General features: G+C 39.6%; 1 protein-coding gene across 1 annotated transcript; it reads left to right on the top strand.

Moving 5' to 3' along the window:
- The first annotated feature begins 4,685 nt into the window (after positions 1 to 4,685).
- LOC126949022 (uncharacterized) lies at positions 4,686 to 19,908 on the top strand. The gene is made up of 3 exons (XM_050781422.1): positions 4,686 to 4,796; positions 9,738 to 10,244; positions 15,133 to 19,908. The coding sequence occupies exons 1-3, from the start codon at positions 4,686 to 4,688 to the stop codon at positions 15,205 to 15,207; spliced, it is 693 nt and encodes a 230-aa protein (XP_050637379.1). The 3' UTR covers positions 15,208 to 19,908.
- Positions 19,909 to 21,067: the final 1,159 nt, after the last annotated feature.

Raw genomic sequence — 21,067 nt, 5'->3', positions numbered from 1 at the left:
CCATAAGGAGAAGCTCTAACAATTTCCACTGGTTTTCCATAATCCAAACTGAGACGATCCAGGCTTAAACAAGATGTAGGGGGTCTGCGGATAGAGGAAGTCTGATTCCTTGCTGTATCTATAGAGGAGGTCTACCCTTACGAATTCCAACTTTTTAGGTGGATAATTTGAGATGAAGGTTTGTTCTTTGAAGATTTTTAATCATTCTATCCTGCCTCCCAAGGCTTCCAAGAGACATTTTACTGAAATAGAAGTAAAATGCTAAATACTTTACTCATCTTTTCTTCTAATTCTGTGTTTTGACCTTTTTTAAATTTTCATCTCACATTCTATTATAAATAACCTGAGGACAGGAACATCGTCTGTGCAGTTCTCTCTAATCAGCATCTATTCCAGCACCCTACGCAATGAAACACTCACAAAATATTTCCTAGTGATTGAATTGGACAGTAAACTACTGAAATGAAACTCAAAAGTTGGGACCTTTTTTAAACATACTTTATGCAATGTCTGATGTGAAGGAAAAATCACAAAATATGAGAATTAAAAGAGGCCTTGAAACTATTTTGTTATTATCAATAATTTATTTTTTTAACCCTGTGAACTTCCTCCATCCGAATTTCTACCACTACCACATAACAGAAAATAGTTCCAAACTTTCTATGAGGAGTCCCTGGCACTGTAGAAGGGGAAGAAAAGAGAATATAAATACAACTTTATAGTATACATCACAATACACTTGCAGAGAAGATCCACTTCTCAATAACTTAATGAAATTTTGGAATCACTTAGGGCTACAACTTTGTTAGATATTAGTATTCAATACAATTTAAGTAAAACAATTAAATAAGAGCAGGCAGTTTGGGTCGCAAACAGTTAAGAAGGCAAAATCAGGTTTCGATTAACTGTAAATTTTGTACAGTGAAACACTGGTAAGTTAGTTCTTGATTCTAAAAAAAAAATAAGTTTAAATTTATTTTTGAAAAACAGGCCTCATGTTCATCTGCTCTCCAGGATTGATAAAAGATGCAAGTTCCCACCCTATCTTTGGTAGGTGCGTGTACACAGATCTGATAAGGAACTACACAACGGGAAATGTTAAAAGTTGATCATTCTTAGCAACATAAGAAAACCATTAAAGATAAATATTTCCACAGATACTTACAAGGTGAAATTTTTGTGTTCTAGCTTTTATCATTAACAAACTTTCTCATCGCCCCTAAGAATCTGAATACAAATATTTCTAATTCTTCCTATAGGTCTACATAAATTCCCTCCAACTTAACTTTTCTCCTTTCCTGAAATCAAATGTACATCTGTTTTACACAGGAGCAGCATAATGCTAGGCAATTAATAAGTGTGTTGGTGTTCATGCAACAGAGATTTATTGCAACTATATGCAAACATTGTACTATGTCCTGGAGTACTACAGATTGAGCAAAATTATATAAACAGAATAGCCAGTATTCTTGATTTGAAATTTAAATATCAATACAAATAAAATGAAATAGTAAAGAGGTGAAGGGAAAAATGGGAGGGGATGTGGATGGGATGGGATGGGGAGGGGAGGGAAAGGGAGGGGAGGGAATGGGGTAAACTGATAGAATAAAAGACAATGGGGAGATTATTATCTTACTCTTGGCCCCACCTCACTCTTACATGATTATCATGCTGTGGTTCTACATTTTTCTAAATTACTATAAAAGTCTTAAAGACACAGCCTGCTCTATGTTTCTTCACATCTTTAGCACTGCCCAAATGGAGAATATAACTCTGAGAAAATAAATACTAAGTGATATGGCTTGGCTGTGCCCCCACCCAAATCTCATCTTGAATTCCCATGTGTCGTGGAAGGGACACAGTGGGAAGCAACTGAATCAGGGGAGCAAGTCTTCCCCGTGATGTTCTCATGAGAGTAAATTTCATGAGATCTGACGGTTTTAAAAAGAGGAATTCCCCTGCACAAGCTCTCTCTCTTTGCCTGCTGCCATCCATGTAAGACATGACTTGCTCCTCCTTGCCTTCTGCCATGATTGTGAGGCTTCACCAGCCACATGGAACTAAGTCCAGTTAAACCCCTTTCTTTTGTAAATTGCCCAGTCTCAGGTATGTCTTTATCGGCAGCATGAAAAACGGACTAAGACAGTCAATCGGTACCAGTAGAGTGGGGTGTTGCTGAAAAGACACCTGAAAATGTGGAAGCAACTTTGGAACTGGATTACAAGTAGAGGTTAGAACAGTTTGGAGGGCTCATAGGAAGACAGGAAAATGTGGGACAGTTTGGAACTTCTAAAAACTTGTTGAATGGCTTTGACTAAAAGCCTGAAAGCAACATAGACAATAAGGTCCAGGTTGAGGTGGTCTCAGATGGAGATGAGGAACTTGTTGGGAACTGGAGCAAAGGTGATTCTTGTTACGTTTTAGCAAAGAGACTAGCAGCATTTTGCTCCTGCCCTAGAGATTTGCGGAACTTTGAACTTGAGAGAGATGATTTAGGGTATCTGGCAGAAGAAATTTCTAAGCAGCAAAGCATTTAAGATGTGACTTCAGTGCTGTTAAAGGCATTCAGTTTAAAAGGGAAGCAGAGCATAAAAAGTTTGGAAAATTTGCAGCTTGACAATGTGATAGAAGAGAAAAACCCATTTTTTGAGGAGAAATTCAAACCAGCTACAGAAATTTGCATAAATAACGAGGAGCTGAATGTTAATCCCCAAGACAATGGGAAAGGTGTCTCCAGGGCATGTCAGAGGTCTTCACAGCAGTCCCTCCCATCACAGGCCAGAAGGCCTAGGAGATAATGGTTACCTGGGCTGGGCCCAGGGTCCCCATGCCATGTGCAGCCTAGGGACTTGGTGCCTTGCGTCCCAGGCACTCCGATGGTGACTAATAGGGGCCAAGGTACAACTCAGACTGTTTCTTCAGAGGGTACAAGCCCCAAGCCCGGGCAGCTTCCATGTGGTGTTGAGCCTGTGGGTGCCTACAAGTCAAGAATTGAGGTTTGGGAACCTCCACCTAGATTTCAGAAGATGTATGGAAATGTCTGGACACCCAGGCAATAGTTTGCTGCAGGAGTGAGGCCCTCACGGAGAACCTCTGCTAAGGCAGTGTGGAAGTGAAATGTGGGGTCAGAGGCCCCATACAGTGTCCCTACTGAGGCATCGCCTAGTGGAGCTGTGAAAAGAGGACCATCATCCTCCAGACCCCAGAATAGTGCATCCACTAACAGCTTGCGGCGTGCGCCTGGAAAAACCGTAGACACTCAACGCCAGCCCATGAAAACAGTCAAGAAGAGGCTATACCCTGCAAAGCCACAGGGGCGGAGCTGCCTAAGACCTTGGGAACCTACCTCTTGCATGAGCATAACCTGGATGTGAGACATGGAGTGAAAAGAAATCATTTTGGAGCTTTAAGATTTGACTGTCCCGCTGGATTTCAGACTTGCACAGGGCCTGTAGGAACTTTGTTTTGGCCAATCTCTCCCATTTGGAATGGCTACCCAACGACTGTACCTACGTTGCATCCAGGAAGTAACTAACTTGCTTTTGATTTTACAGGCTTATAGGTGGAAGGGACTTGCCTTGTATCAGATGTGGACTTTTGAGTGAATGCTGACATGAGTTAAGACTTTGAGGGACTGTTGAAGAGGCACGATTGATTTTGAAATGTGAGGACATGAGATTTGGGAGGACAGGGGAGGAATGATATGGTTTGGCTGTGTCCTCACCCAAATCTCATCTTTAATTCTCACGTATTGTGGGAGGGACCCAGTGGGAGGTAATTGAATCACAGGGGCAAGTCTTTCCTGTGCTGTTCTCGTGATAGTGAAAAAGTTTCACGAGATGTGATGGTTTTAAAAAGAGGAATTCCGCTGCACAAGCTCTCTCTCTTTGCCTGCCGCCGTCCATGTAAGACGACTTGCTCTTCCTTGCCTTCTGCCATGATTGTAAAGCTTCCCCCGCCACGTGGAAGTGTAAGTCCAATTAAACCTATTTCTTTTGTGAAGGTATGTCTTTATTAGCAGCATGAAAACGGACTAATACAATATGTCATACAAGAGAAATAGAAAATGATAGCACTAAAAGCAATGCTATGAACATAGCCCCAAGCATTAAGGAATCAGGTTATTGTTACCTGAAATAAACCACGTAAATATTGTCTTAAAGTTTTATTTCTTAAAATCCATCATTGTGCCTTTGAAGTAGGAACTTCGGAAGTTTTAGAAGTGACACTCCTATAGTATTTATAGCAAAAACTACATCTTTCAAGAGCAGTTTGGACTGGATTTCTACGTTTATCATAACATGGATACATTTAATTTTCTAAATACTGAATGTTTCTTCTCCAATCGTGTTCCTCATGGAGAAAGAGTCTCAGCAAAAAAACAAATGCTGAAGCAAGGCCCCAAGCTTCTAACTACTTTTACTAAGTGACAGGGGACACTGGCGCCTTATTAATCCCAAGGGGAAGGTCTGCCATGCAGGAACTAGCAGCCCTCAGAGTCTAAAACCTGGAACATATAACATCCAACTCGCATGCTCACACATACGCATTTGCACGTGGGCTGACTTACATCCAGGACACAGCCCCTGAGCTCTTCACAAATTGCAGAGAAGGCCAGGAAATCAGCTCCAAAGATGATGTGCCTCTGCCCTGCTTCAGAGGCCCCAACTCACATCCTAACCGCTATGAGAGGTTTCCATGATCAAATCCAGGAGCAGAAAGCAGAAGTGAGGCTCACAAATGGTTCATCCGGGCTTTTCCGTGGAGCTCGTTTCTGCCCGACCCCCCTGAGGAATGTAAACGATCTGTTCAGGACTGAACTGCTTTACCCTCGAGGATGTAAATTATTCATTACCCCCTCCTTCTTGCACATTTTTCCTTTCATTTTCTCCATCTACTCGCTGCTTTCTCTTTACCAATTTATCTCTAAGCTACCTCAATTGCCTTCTTCTCTGCTCCCCTCAGAAACTTAAAAACGAAACCAGATTCACAAGCCAAATAACTGGATTAGATTTCTCTTCAACATATTAGAGAGTCGAGAAAGCTGCTTTGTAATATGTTTGATATTCAGCCTTTTAGAAAGCAATTCCTTAAATTACTCTGTTTAAATCTTTGAACTACTTAACTTTCTTTGATAGCACGTTAATATTGCACTAAAACCTGTGCAATGTTATGAAGACTTTAATTTCTGTAGTCAGTGCTTCCACAAGAACAGCAGGGGGCAGTAGGATACCAAGAATTGAAGAAATTGTCCCGGGCTCTGAGAAACACTGTTGAATTACTGCAGTGGGTCTGTGTACTCGTGATGATCTCAGCTCTCAGATGAAGTCTTTTGTTTTGTGTCCTATTTTACAATGCACCGTTCAGTTTTCTATATGAGTTGTGGCTTAGTCACAGTATTTCACTGTGACAGTTTAGCTTAAGAAAAAGAAAGGTGAAGGAAAAAAAAAGGAGGAAAAGAAAAAGAGAAGATGTAAATGCTTCCAAATAAAACACATCATGAAAAGGAAAAAGTAATCCTGTGTATACATATAAAGTTTGTCCCTTCTCTGTTCCCATCCTATACACAGTTTTTCCAGATTACAGACTGAATTCATCCCTATTCCTCCCCAAAACACACAAACACACGCACACATCTGCCATATAGTTTTCTGTCAAAACAGATTTCTTACAAAAAGAAAAACAACACAAAAAATACAAAAAACTCTTTTAAAATACTTGACTTTTTTAAAAAAATTCAAAAAATCTCTCATTTTCTGTCCTTTATCAAGCTTCTGAGTATAGAATTTTAGTTTTTCATGCTTTTTGAACATTAGTCAAAATACCTTTCATTAATGTGAATGTTGCAATAAGATTCTTCCTCTGTAAATGCACAGCTTCAGATAAATAGCCAAAAGCTATAGTTGTTATCTATATCTGATATGTTTGGAGGTGGAATATGAAGTACAAACTGAAATATGAGAGACTTGAAGAATATTCAAGGATTGTTGCAATCGTACAGGTTGGGAAAGGTTCTTAGTAATCCAACCCTCAAAGTTAGCAAATATGAAACTTCTTTTATGCATAATTTGAGTTGTACCCAAAATATCATACCCACAAGCCTAGTTTCCTCTCCTACCTCGACTGGAATTCCCAGGGTTATTTATGTGTTCTCATAGAGTCATTAATTTATTACTGTGGTATAGCAGATGTATTATTTCAACATCTGGTACCAAAATTCCTCTTGAAGGAGGGATTCTTTGCTCCCTACTGACAGGGCCCTATCTGATCCTCTGGCCTTATCTCCTACTATTTTCCTGCTTAACAGCTTTGATCACACCAGCTCCCTTGCTGTTCCTTAGAGCATACTAGGTACTCTATGCCTCGGGGCCTTGGGCCTAGCTGTCCTCTGTCAGGAACAATCTTACCTCATTTATCCAAATGATTCATTCCTTTGCCTATTTCAAGTGTTTGTGCAAATATCACTTCCTCCGTGAGGCCTTCCCTGACCACCTATTTAAAATAGAATATTCTCCCCAGCATTTTTAATGCACCCTTTCTCCTTTATTTTCCTCAATAGCACTTATCACCATCAAATACGCTACATATTACACAGGTAAATATAATACAGGAGATAACTGAGACCAAACATATCAGCCAACAGAGGGCTCAACTTCAGTGTTAAAACAAAAAGAAAAATAGGTTGATTTCAAAGGAAAACCCAACTCTATGCTGTATATAAAAGACAAAGACCCACCTAAAACAAAACAATTCAGAAATGCTAACAATGAAAGGAAGGATGGGTAAAGGTCTACTAAGAAAATGCAAATTAAAAAAAGAAAGAATTGAGATTTTGAAATTCAATAAAATAAAATTCAGACCAAAAACCATTATTGAGACAAAGAACATCTTATAATCCTAAAGGCTACAATTCACAGTGAAAATAAAAGATTTACGAAAAGGTATGCAGTGAGTAACACAGCAGCTACTTTCATACGTAGGAATTATAAGAGATTCAAAGAGAAATTGAAATGCACTAATAATAGCAGACTATAGTACATTTACCTTAGACAAAAAAATACAAAAACACTTATGAAAATTGACTCTAATTTACAATAACATGTATGCCTCAATAAATCACATAAATATAATATAAATATTCACCATAATGATAAAACTAGAAAGTTATAATCAAAACATAAGAAAGCCCCATCTTGAAATTTAAAATTTTTCTATTAAACATAGCTTGCCGCAAAGGGAAGTATCAATTAATAATGAGAATTTCTAGAAAAAAAATGAAAACATGACATTAGAATTGACAAGATGCAGCTAGAGTGTTCAGAACAAAACTGATAATTTAAATAAATAATGAAATGTATGAATTAGATATTTCACTCAAAAAGAAAACGTTAGATATATTTAAGGTTCTTTTCCCTTTTGGATTTTGGATTTAATTTTCTTTTTAACTGAGCAATCGAGTTTTTTATTTTATTTATTTATTTTTTTGGAGTCTCCCTCTGTCACCGAGGCTGCAGCACTGTGGCGCAACTGGCCAGTCTGCTCTTGAACTCCTGACCTTGAGTGATCCACCCGCCTCAGCCTCCCAAAGTGCTGGGATTACAGGGGTGAGCCGCTGCACCCAGAAAGCAACCTAGATTTTAAAATATGAGATAAATAAGCCTAACTGTATTTAACTACATCTAACATTTTTACTAACAGCTGTAATACTGGTAGATTTTGGAAACTATTATATATATTATGGAGAAAAGTAAATTATTCTGTTAATATCATTTAGAAGCCAAGATTTTCAGCATCGGGGAAGAGATGCAATATAAAATCAAGTAAGTAAAAACCCTATAATCTTCTATTAGAATTGGAATATCAACACAAAGTTATTATTTATTTTCATCTTTCTTTGAAAAACTACATCTCTCCTAGATCTTGTGTTGAAGAGTCTGGGAAGGGATAAGCCATTTAACCATGAACATCTTTAAGTGCAGGTTGTAGCATCCAAATACCTTTTTCACTAGAAGCAATCAGGACACCTTTGAGAAATGACTGATTCTACGTCTGAGGCAGTAAATGTACAATATGACACTGGAACTCTTACAGTGTCAGAAAGCAATCAAGACATTTGAGCTTGTGTCAAATAAAGGAGCCAAAAATGACCAAAGATGGGCAATTTGAAATTCAAAATGGATAATCACTGCAATTATATAAAAGTGTAAACAGAGATGCAGATACAATCAACATGAAACTCCTGGAAGCAACAGGAGATTCAATATGGTTGCAAGATACAAAATTAGACCCAGAAATCAGTACCTTAATTTATGTAAGAACCTAGCCGTTATAAGGAAAAGTAGAAGAGATAATTCCAACAAAAAAAGAGAAATACTCTAAGAATAAATTTAACAAGTGAAAAACCTTTATGAAGCTTTCTTGAAAGACACGAGGCTGAAACTTGAGCAAGAGAAAAAATAAACCTTGCTTTTCAAAAGGAAAAAAAATGTCAAAAGGAAAATGCAACATCATAAATGGAAAAGATATGCAGAAGTTCTTTTTTTTAGAAAGTATTTTTACGGAGCTATATTCTATAGTTTACATGAAAAAATAACCAAGCATATTAAAAAAAAACTTCAGAAAACAGCAATAACGCAGTCTAGCCCTACCAGATACTGAAATTTAGTCTCTAATAAAAACAGTATAATATTAGCCCATAAGCAGACAATAAGATCAACGTGGAAAAAAAAGAAAATATATCTTAGATCCAAATATAATGTGGAAATTTATGGATGTGATAAAAATATTTCAAATCGCTGGTCAGAGGGTGCTTTTTAAATTAAATGTTATGACAGTTAAAAAGTCATTTGAAAATAGATAAAATTCACGTAGGTAGAATTCCTGCATATATGTTCGTGTGTACATACATATTACTCGTGAATCGTATAATGAGGAACCAATCTGACATCTCTAAATTGAAGGATATTCTGGAAGACCACTGGGCTAGACTTTTCAGAAATGTCAATACCAGGAGAAACAAACAAAAAAAGGCTAGGGAACTGTTCTATATTGAAGGAAGCGAAAGAGACTTGACAACTGCAATATATGATTCTTACTGATGCACTATGTGATTCTTGTTAAATCTCGGATTTACATTTTACAAACTATAGGGTAAAGAAGGACATTTTGGGACAACTGAGGAAATTCAAATATGAAATATATCCGATTATTGTAATCTAACAATTACATTTCCTAAGTATGATGATGCGCATTGTGATCCTGTGGTCCTCAATTGAGGCAATTTTGCACCTCTCCTTTTTCCCCCAACCCTCACCACCACCCCTCCCCTCTCCACCCCCCAACCACACCTTTTGGGTTTGGCAGTGTCTGGAGGCATCGTTGGTTGTCACAATTGGGGGAGGGGTTTGCCACTGGCACCTAATGGGTAGAGGCCAGGGATGCTGCTAAATAGTGATTGTTTAGCTCAGGACACCCCCATCCCACCCCGTCACCCCCACCTTACGGGCACAGATAGCAAAAACTCATCCTGCCCAAAATGTCAATAGCGCGGGGTTGAGAATGTAGAACAATCCCTTTTTCTGAGGGGATACATACTGAGATATTAGGCTGAATCACATGACATTGTCTCTTGCGTAGGTCAAGTATCGGCAATATTTAAGGACGAAGGGTTATGACGTTCACAACAAACTCTCAAAATAATGAACGAGCCCTTCCGCCCCGGCTGCCCCGCGACCTAGGGGACCCGAGAAGGGCGCACTAGCCCGGAGCGCGGAGGCCAACGCCGAGCCTGCGCGGTGGGAGGCGCTGAGAGCTCACTGCGCACGCGCCGGTCGGCCTGCCGCACCCACGCGGCTCAGCTCGCAAAGTTGCAGACAGCCGGGCGAACCGCTCAATGCGCTTCTTCTGCCCGCCGCAGAGAAAGGGAAAGAAAACTCCGCAGGGGCTCCGTTGGCTTCTCGACGAGTGACAAAGATGCTTTCCCAGATAGAAGACCGGAGCCCTGCTCCTTTGCGATCCGCCGAGGGCTGCAGAGAGCATCCTCATCCATTTGGTCACCCCTGTCCAGGAAGAGCCTGGCCATCCCTTTCCAGACTGGATCTTTCAGAGGTGAATTTTCTTCGGTGGATTCCGATTTGCTCCGTCTGACCAGCCTAGGCAATCCAGCATCGCGTGGTACCAGTGCCCCTGGGCACACTTGCTTCACGCCGGCGCCGGCTCCGCCTCGCCAGCAAGCGCATTCCCAGGTAAACATTTTAAATACCTTAGAATTCTGCCTAGAGTCTCTAATCGAGAAGTTTACCCACTTTTTCTGTAAAGAGCCAGAAAGCAAATACTCTAGAATTTGGGCCTGGAACTGGCTCTGTAGCGTATTCGTCTTTGTTTTGACAATGTAAAAACCACTCTGAGCTGCTGGCCTTACAAAAATAGAATCATGAGGACTGTGATGATTAAAGCCTAATCACTAATGCACCCAGCACAGAGGCTAGAGCGCCAGTGAGTCCTCCACTGCTTCCTAGGCCCGACCATAGTTTTGCAGTTAGGATCCAGGTTTTATGAGGACTGGGACCCACCCAGGTTTAGTTCAGTCTCTTGAATCCCTCCCTGCACCTGCACCTCAGCTCCTCCCCCTAGGCCGGTGGCCAGTGATGAGTTCCTGGCAGTCTCCTAGGCCACCAGGAAACACTCTGACCAACTGCCACGCCCTCCTTTGCTCCAAAATGACAAGCTCTTTTCATCTGGGAGCAAAAGCTGAAGTCCCCACATTTGAACTAAATGAGTTTAGTGTAAAAGTAATGCAAGATTATCTCAGACAATTGTATTTTAATAGTATTTTTTTTCTGGTGATAAATGTAATATATGTCTACCATGGTCATTTGGAAAATTCTGAGACATATATAGGAGAAAATAAATTCTCCATAACCCTAACCCACAAAAAATAACTGTTGAAATGCTCGTGTATTTTTAAATTCTTTTTTAATGCATATTATAGGACAACTTACTGAACAATTGGATTTTTAGAAATACTTTTAATAAAACTTGTGTTGTAGTACAGCATACAGGAAAGCGTACAAATAACAAATACATTTCAGTAAACTTTCAAAGATTAACACAAACATGTCCAGGCAACCACAACCCAGCTCAAGAAATTAACTAATAGTAGCATTCTTCATCCCCCTGTTAGTTTTGTCTATTCTGACATTTCACATGAAATGAATTACTTGGTAAATATTTTATAGTACTTGGTTTATTTCACTTTATATTATGTTTGAATTCATCCATGTCATTGCATGTAACAAGTCTTTTTAAAAATTTTATTCTAGGCTGTATGAAATTCAGTTATATGAGTATACACAATTTATTCTTTTTGCTGTTATTTTTTCTTAATTACAGATGTATTGAGATATAATTCACATGCCATACAGTTCATCCACTTAAAGTGTGCAATTCAATGTGTACAATTCAATGCTTTCAGCGTATTCACAGATATATGCAACCATCACCACAGTTTTAGAAAATTTCCATCACCTGGAAACTTCATACCCTTTAGCAATTACTCCCACAACCCCAATTCCCTATCCTTTCTAGCCCCAAGCAACCACTAATTTTTCTGCTCTATAGATTTGCCTATTCTGGACATCTCACAAAAATTGCATCATATGATATGCGGTCTTTTGTGACTTGTCCCTTATGCTGATACTGGACATTCAAGTTCTTTCCAGGTTTGGAGCTATTACAGATAATACTTCCATGAACATTATTCTGTGAATCGGTTCACATAGATACACATTTCTATTGGGATACATATCAAAGGTTTGCTCATAACCAGCTATAATTACAATGCCAAGCAGTTTTTTAAATTTACAGACCTGCCAGCATTATATGATGAGAGTTCTCATTGTTCCATGTCCTCTCCAACATTTGGGGTTTATATAGTATTAATTTACATTTCTCGGATGACTAAAGATAAAGAGCATCTTTCATGTAATTATTGGCCACTCAGATATCCTCTTTAGTAAAGTGGCTTTTAGGCACTCACCCATTTTTCTATTGGCTAATCTTCTTCTACTTGATGTGTATATTCTAGATAAGTGCTGCAAACAAACACCTTTTCCTAATTAAAGGCTTGCATTTTAACTCTCTCATTTTTAGATTTTGATAAAGGTAAATCTTTAATTTTTATTGAGGTCTAATTTATCACTTTTTGTTCATGGTTAGTGCTTTTGCTAACCTGTAAGAAATCATTGCCTACCCCAAGGTGACAAGGGCATTCTCTTACGTTACCATCTGGAACCTTAAGTTTTTTCTTGGAACACTTAGATGTGCTAACTACCTAAAATTAATTTTGGCATATGGTGTCAAGTGAGGACTATTTTTTTTTTTCATGTAGCTATCCAACTGACCTAAGTTTTTCTTGGAAAAGAAAGTCCTTTCCCCACTGCTCTGCAACATCACCTTTGTCATAAATCAATAGAAATAGACCTCCAGATGTTGGAATCAGTAGAAAAGGAATTTCAAATATATTTATGGCTATTTTAAATTATTAAAGATTCTTACTAAGGGTAGATATGATAAATGAAGACAGGGAATTTCAAGATAAATACAACTAATAGAAGAAGAACAAAATGGAACCCCTAGAACTGAAAAATATAATAACTGAAATTATTTGATGGGATTATCAGTAGATTGGACACACAGTAAGGAGAATCAGGAAACTTAAAGATAGGTCAATAGAGGGCCAGGCACAGTGGCTCATGCCTGTAATCCCAGCACTTTAGGAAGCCAAGGTGGACAAATCATTTGAGGTCAGAGGTCAGAAGTTTGAGACCAGCCTGGTCAACATGCTGAAACCCCGTCTCTACTAAAAATACAAAAATTAGTTGAATGTGGTGGTGCACACCTGTAATCCCATCTACTCGGGAGACTGAGGCAGGAAAATCGCTTGAACTGGGGAGATGGAGGCTGCAGTGAGCTGATATTGCGCCATTGCACTCCAGCCTGGGTGACAGAGTGAGACTCCATCTCAAAAAAAAAAAAAAAAAGTCAATAGAAATCATCCAAATTTAAAGTGCACTGAGAATAAAAAAGTTTATAATAAACAGAACATGGTGACTCATGAAATAATATAAAGACATCTAACTTACATGAAATTGGACTTTCAGAAGTCAAGGAGAGAAACTATCAGGCAGAAAAATACTTGAAAAAGTATTAGCAAAGGTTCCCCAAATTTGATCAAATATATGTATCCAGAATGTTTACTTGTTTAATGAGAAGTTGATCCCAGTAACCTATTTTGTCATAAATGGAGTTTAGAGGTTAGCATAAAAGGTTATAAAGTGTTACATCTCCATGAATGAGCAGCAGGGCATTTTAAAGTCACATCGAATGTGGAAAAAATACTTTGCCAGGTGGAAGGGTCCTAAGCATGGCTATTCTTTTAACATAAATGTTGCCTGCCCACTAACATTACCACCACCGCAATCATAGTAATGCCGAAATTGCTCACAGTTTTTCAAAATATCCTGTTGGTGCACAGTACGGACCTGCATCCACTGAGAACCCTTCTCTCCTGTGATCTGCCTCCCTGTCCCATACCTTTCTAACCTCATCTTCTAATGCTCTGTGTATCAAACCTCCCTGGCCTCCTTCCAGATCAGGGCTTTGGGGATTGCTTTTCCCTCTTCCAGAATGCTCCTGCCCCCAAATATTTATATAACTGACTCTTCTGCAGGTCTTTGTTCTAATGTCATTTTTCTCAGTGAGACCTACCAATGAAACGAACCAAAACAAAAAACTTACACATTCTCTCAGCATCTGGATTGGTTTGCGGGGCTGCCATGGCAAAGCACCACAGACCCAGTGGCTTAACCCTCCGAAAATTTTTTTCTTAGCTCTGGAGACTAGACGTCCAAGAACAAGATGGCAGCAGGTTTGATTTCTCCTGTGGCCTCTCTCCTTGACTGGCCATTGGCTACCTTCTCTCTGTGTCCTCTCATGGTTTGTTCTCTGTGAGTGAGTGCCCTGGTGTCTCTCTGCATGCCCAAATTTTCTTTTATAAAGACAGCATTTAGATTAGATTAGGACCCATCCAAAGGGCCTCATTTTAACTTAACTGCCTCCTTAAAAACCTTATCTACGAATATAGTTACCTTATGAGGTACTAAGGGTTAGGCCTTCAACATATGAATTTTGGGGGTATATAATTCAGGCCATATACCATCTCTTGTTTATTTTCATCTGCATACCCCCCGCCTTTTTTTTTTAGATGGAGCATCGCTCTGTCACCCAGACTGGAGTGCAGTGATGCAATCTCAGCTCACTGCAACCTCCACCCTCCCGGGTTCAAGAAATTCTCCTGCCTCAGCCTCCTGAGTAGCTGGGATTACAGGCGTGCACCATCATGCCTGGCTGTAGCCTTTATTTTAAATTCAATGTATTGTAATGATTTACGTGGTTTATTGTCTTAACTTTCTGTTCCACTGGAATACAGTTTCAATAAGAGAGGGGTTTTAATCAATTTTGTTCTCTGAAGTGTCTTCAGAACCAAATGAGTGAAAAATTATCATTGTTAACGTTTTCACTTAGTGCTAGCATATGGACAACCTCAATTTATTTCTAATAACTCTCAGTATCTTTCAGAGGATTCCTTCATTCCTTCACGAATGAAGAAAGCCCTGATAGTGTTCCAGTAATTTTTGTTTTTTTATCTTAACAAAAAGGGGTTATAGCACTAAAAGATCCAGCTTTTTTGTTTTACTTTTTAAAAAAATTTTTTATATTGTTAATAGAGACAGGGTCTCACCATGTTGCTCAGGCTGGTCTCGAACTCCTGGACTCAAGTGATCCACCCTCCACAGCCTCCCAAAGTGCTGAGATTACAGGGGTGAGCCACCACACCCAGCCAAGATCCAGTTTTTTTACCAAGGAAAATAAGAAATTTAATATGCTTATCTCCAAAGCAACAAATCTTTGCATGATTAAGTAGACTGAGGGCTCTTCCATATTAGACAAAAATATCCAGCCAAATTGCTGAGGACTCCCTCAGACAGAAAAAAAAAAGTGCTTAGAGTCATCCTCACAAAGATATTTGCCTGTTTAATTGTAACCTAATTACGACAACTTTTTTTTCTTTAGGTGGTCAGGCTCAGGATGGACCATGAGCTTTCAAAAAGGAAAAAGGTGGAAATCCTCAACTATGCTGCCATCTGAATAAGTGTTTCTTTGTAGCATGCACAGAGTCAAGGAAAATTACATCCCTGCATTATGTAATGTACCAACAACGCACTTACCCACTGTTTTAATCTAGGTTATTCTTGAAAGCAGAGCCTGAGACAAAGGTAGACACATTCTATTTATGAGTCTAACACCCAGGAGCAGGAATGAGAGGCAGGGGAGTGAACATGGGAAAAGGGAAAGTAAGTCCAAGCAAAACCAGATACTGCTGTTATCAAGTGGTCCACCCCTATTAATGGCTACGTAATGCAGAACTTTCTTAGGATTCTTCTTAAACTTTATCTCAGAACTGTCTGCCTTAGGGAGAATGGAGAAGTATTTCTCCATCAGCAGTCACCTCCTGTTTGTTGAGGGCTGCTCCTTTGGGGCATTAACTCACCGCCCCCACCACCCCATCCCTCTGGGCTGCAAAGAGCTGAGAGCCCACATGGTACCTCAGCATCGCACATTGCTACATCAGAGAGGTCTTAAGACACGAAACTAGAGTCTTGGTGCATGCTCGAAGTGAGACAGTGTCAGCACAGAGCAGTGTAATATCTTCCATAACTGTTCAACAGAGCCATGACTGGACTCAGAGGTTGAAAAGATATGGGACCGAACACAAGAAGCATCTTGTAAGCCTACATAACATAGTGTTAGACTCATCGAAATCTGTTTCGTTCCTTCTTTATAATCAAAACTTCAGTGTCCAGAATAAGGTTGGCAGAAGGGTTAAATAGGAAAGTTAAATGCATGAGAAGGTGTATATTTATAAGTTTTAACCTTGAGTCATGTTCAAGGAGAAAGTGACATTGGAACTCGGAAAATTAAAAAATGATTCTACTTGAAAAATTTGACCATTGCATAGAGATATTAGCTATTGTCTAATCTTTTGTAATCTCAGAAACAATCGTGAGTTGTTTGTTGAAAAATGAAAAAATAAAATTAACCATTTCTTATGTCTCTGTGAGCTTTATAGATCAATGTCACTAACTTTTCCTAAGATAATTGTTTCCTACTGTCAAATAGCTCTAGTGATATATATCTTACAATCAATGAAGGGAAAACTGATAGAAACATAGGTAGAAAAATACTGGGATAATTTTCATCGTATAAAGTGTTAGCATTAACATTGGTTAGAATAGAGGAGAAACTGCATGACTCGACTGGACATTCCTGTATGTTGTATGAGGCCCTGTCTTAACAGAAATAGTGATGTCATCATCATCCTCTCTTATTTGGTCTTGAATTACCACGAATAGGATAAAACCTTTGAATTATGTAACTCAATATCTGTTAAGTTTCTACTATGTGCAATGTATTGGTACTATAAATATGAATAAGACATAAAATATTACATTCAAAAACATCAGAATACATGTTCTTTTAAGGTGTACCCCAAAACATTTACCACATGTTCTGGGGTGCATGTTACGCTGTATCACAAATCAAGTCTTAAGACATTTCAAAAGATTGAAATCATATAGAGTATAAATTAAACCAGAAATCAAGTACATAAAGGTAACAAAAAATTTCCTAAATGCATTCATTTAAGGAACATACATCTCATGACCCAGGAGTCACAAAATAAATCACAGCAAAATTGCGAAAATATTTTGAAATGAATTTTAATGAAAATACAGCGTATTAAAGCTCTAAGTACTTATGTTAGAAATTTTACAGAAAGGTTGGCTATCAGTGTTTCCAGAAGCCGGGGGAAAAGTTTAGACAACTTGATCGCTGAGGAAGGGAAACAAAGTGAGACCTCTGATCACCCTGCCTTTCCGAGGCGAGCACTCTGGATCCCGTCGTAGGAGACCAGAGTCTTGCTGAGTTGAGGAGAGGAAGATTGGAGTTGAGACTGAGATAGTTTGAATTTTTAGGACAAAGTATCAACAAGGAAGAAGGTAGACAAAAAAATCCAGAAATCTACGTAGAGGCTCCACTGTGTACCTAGCGGAACACTACGCCTAACGAGTCTCAAAATTAGCGTGTGATTGGGAAATATCTAATTTCCGTCCAGCCACAGTGGAGAGTCCTGACTGAAAACCAGGCATTCACTAAAGATCCCAGAAAGGTTACATATTACATGAGTAGGGCTAAAGTATCCTGACTAAAAACTGTACTACATTTGCTCCCCACCCGCACAAAAAGCTTAAAAACAAGCCTCAATAGTATAAAGCTGAACTGTAAATAACTAAACTACCTGCCAGAACAAAGTCCAAATTTATTAGTTCCAGTCCTCCAAAGTAACACATGGAAAGACAGGATTTAATTTACAAGACATTTATTTGGCGGGGAGAAAATGGCTAAGGGTTTAAAGAGAGAGGAAGTCAGGGAGACAGAGTCCTCAGAATACATACAATTTCTGGCCTCCATGGAGGTGTGATGGTTAATTTTATGGGTGTCAACTTCACTGGGCCACAGGATGCCTCATATCTGATCGAACATTATTTCTGGTTGTGTTCATGAAGCATTTTCTGGAAGAAATTCACATTTGAATTGATAGACTGAATAAAGCAGATTGCAGTCCCCAGTGTGGATGGGCTTGATCCAGTCTTCTAAGGACCCAAATAAAATAGGTGGAGGGAGGTTGAATTTTCTGCCTGACTGTGGCACTGGGACACCCATCTTCTCCTGCCCTTGACCTGGGACTGACACCTCAATGCTCCTGGTTCTCAGACCTTCGGACAGCAGATTGGGGGCCTTCTCAGCCTCCATTATTGTGTGAGCCAATTCCTTATAATAAATAAGGATTTATATTTAATTCCTTATAATTAAATAAGGATAAATCCGTATAGATTGATTATAAATCCTTATAGATTGACTGATAGATCCATAGGACTTATTGATTCTGTTTCTCTGGAGAGCCCTGACTAATACAGAAGCAGAGAGGGAAGAAAGGATGGTTGAGCAGCAAAAAGCTTAGACTGTAGCACAGTTCTGATAAAGTTTGCGGTCAGATGAAGAACACTCAAACCAAAGTTGCCCATTGGAGGAGCCTCCCACCTCACAGGAATAGGCCTGCATTATTAGTATACCTTCCTCATTCATTCATTGTTGTTCTTATGGAAACAACTCATGGGAAATGTAGCCTTGGCATGACTGTATCAATGGATACGGAGAGGAGTAGCGGGGACACCCCCCAGTCAATTATGTTCCACAGCAAAAGATCTCAGTGGTGCATTTCCACGCTGGCTCAGTCCACCCCTTGGGCTGCACAGCTCTATTCAGGCCTAGCTGCCAGGAAGAGTATTAGGTGTCATTGTCAACTCAGGCTGTGTGCCCAGTAAACCTGGAAGTGTCTGGATATTCTTGCTTGCCAGCATATAGTCATAAATCTATTTGGGGAAGAACTTGCCATTTCATCAAAGTATATACTTGTATAGCAGGGTTCTTCCTTCTAGTGACCTGTGACCTAGTAACCCAGCCATTTATGGGTTCTTCCATCTGTGGGTTCCTTACGTGAAAAGTGCTTCAGGTCTGGGAACTGAGAAAGGGATGTGTCATTGGAGTGCGGTTCCATTCGTGCCTTATTTGGTTATAGGCGTTAAGCAGCATTCTTGTTATGTGCCCATCTATTTTGCCTGTAGGGGTGTTACTTTCAATTAATTATCTCCTAAACACCCTGTGAATCAAACCCCCTTAACTACCCCTCCGATTTCACCAGTTGTTATAGTAATTATGGCCTCTTGACTTTTGGTAATTAAGCACTAGTCCTCCAGGGCCCTCTATCATTTGAGGGCCCATCACCCCTGAATCATTAACAATCCCAGCTCTCTGACCACCTCATTTACCATCAGCCCTGGTCTAAAGAGTAAAGCCACTACTGTACTTAGTGATACTGGTAACCTCTCACAGGCTCATTCTTGGCGGCCTTAGTGAATTGTCACTATTTTATGACATGTTCATCACAGTATATCCATCACATATTCATTCATCTGACCCCTATGAAGGTGTGATGGTTCATTTCATCACAGTACATACATGCCATTGTATAGCAGGTCCTTAACTAATATAGCAACACCAAAGTTTTCAGGCAGAACTGATAGACCCTGTTGAAGGGCAGGCAAGCCCAGAGCAAACCATCTATATGCAGTTCTTTTAACAGCCTGCAAGGCACTGTAAGATTAGGGAGACATTTATCAAATTACGTTCTGTGGAAAACTAGTTCCATAGGATATGAACTGATGTCAGGAGAAAAATTAAATTAGAAAGTTCCTTCAGTGCCAGATTCTCAAAGCCATTCGTATGTGAATGTTTAGTGCAGCTCTCCAAAAGAGATGATTTGCTGTGTTCCATGTGGCAGTAGTATGATGTGCAACCCAGATCCCCCTTCAAAGAACGGCTTGCACCCCACTTGCTGGGTGTAATGTTAGCAGGCAGCCTGCAGCTGACAGCCCTCTTCAGGAATTGGCATAGCTGTAGAGAACCACTTCACCTAAGGTCACACTTTTTTGTGGAGTGGCCCATAGCCAAGGATTGATCAGTGTGGAGATACAGAGTTGTTCTCTTGCCCATCTCAGGACATCTCTGAGGGCCATTTTAACTCCAGAGCTCCCTGTGGGGTTGGCCAAGGCTGTCGTTGGACCTGCATTATAACTCATCTTCTCCCTCCACCCAATTCCACTTCTCTCTCTCTCTCTCTCTTTTAACAAACGTTTGGCAAAAGGCACTTCTTAATATCCTACAATTAAAGTATATCTCAGAATCTGCATCCTGGAGAATGCTGTCTGAGACACCCCACTTTCTAATTTTCTTTGCCCATCAAAGCTGACCCCCAACGTTTTTTAAATTTTATTTATTTATTTATTTATTTAGTTAGTTAGTTAGTTATTTTTTGATGGGGTCTTCTTCTGTTGCCTGGAATGGAGTGCAGTGGCGTGATCTCGGCCCACTGCAGCCTCTGCTTCCCAGGCTCAAGCAATTATCCTGCCTCAGCCTCCCAAGTAGCTGGGATTACAGGTACCTGCCACCACACCCATCTAACTTTTTGTATTTTTGGTACAGATGGGGTTTCACCATGTTAGTGAGGCTAGTCTCAAATTCCTGACCTCAAGTGATCCACCCACCTTGGCCTCCCAAAGTGCTGGGATTACAGGTGTGAGCCACCGTGCCTGGCCTAAAGCCCTTTTTCATAGAGTACCTAACAAGTGTAGGGCTTAAGAAATACATTCTGGATGCTGGTAAGTGGAAGTGTGAGAACTAAGTACCTGTGTGGAAAGTAAGGGGAGGGGTACCCAAGACTTAAATCTCAGCTTATGAATTCCTTTGAGATTTGAAACTAGCTTAATTTTGATATGTAACCCTAATGCTTAAAGTACTACAGGATCTACTATCTATGGAGGTGCTATGGAGAGGATCTAAATATTATATGACCTGTGCAAATAAATTTTCTTTTTCTGTAACAGGGTTTAAAACTTTAAGATAATCCGTGGTTGTCAGGTAAAATGCACTCATGTCTATCTGACAGATACAAATATTTTGCATTCTAGCTGCTTTTAGATATTTAACAGGAGAGGAAAAGAGGAAATACGATTAAAGCCTTTGAAAGTCCATTTCCAAGAAATAAAAACTGCAGTAGGAATTCTACAAAACTGAAAAATCTTCAGGACTGGAAGAACTAGCCAGAAAAGCCCAGTGGATTATAATAACTTATTAAAATATGTGTTTGGCAACCCACTGACTAATACCACTTTAAGATATGAATGCATTACCAAAAAAAATGGAGTAGTTTTTACAAGTCTTTGAAATAATCATATTTGTATTTTGACACTAATTTGAAATAAGGAGCTGGCTTGAAATACTAAACCTAAGTGATCAGAGACAATGAGCTATCAGACTACATGATCAGCAT

The sequence above is a fragment of the Macaca thibetana genome, chromosome 2 (assembly GCF_024542745.1).
Source record: "Macaca thibetana thibetana isolate TM-01 chromosome 2, ASM2454274v1, whole genome shotgun sequence".
NCBI classification, from domain to species: domain Eukaryota; kingdom Metazoa; phylum Chordata; class Mammalia; order Primates; family Cercopithecidae; genus Macaca; species Macaca thibetana.
Note: the sequence above shows the minus strand (reverse complement) of the source record. Positions and strands in the feature narration are given on the sequence as shown.

Excerpts from the sequence above, each read along its gene's own strand:
- LOC126949022 (XM_050781422.1), top strand. The coding sequence starts at position 4,686 with ATGAGAGGTTTCCATGATCAAATCCAGGAGCAGAAAGCAGAAGTGAGG. Across the intron at positions 4,797-9,737 it reads GCCCGACCCCCCTGAGGAAT|GGGACCCGAGAAGGGCGCAC; the intron begins GTAAACGATCTG and ends CCCGCGACCTAG. Across the intron at positions 10,245-15,132 it reads GCCAGCAAGCGCATTCCCAG|GTGGTCAGGCTCAGGATGGA; the intron begins GTAAACATTTTA and ends TTTTTTCTTTAG.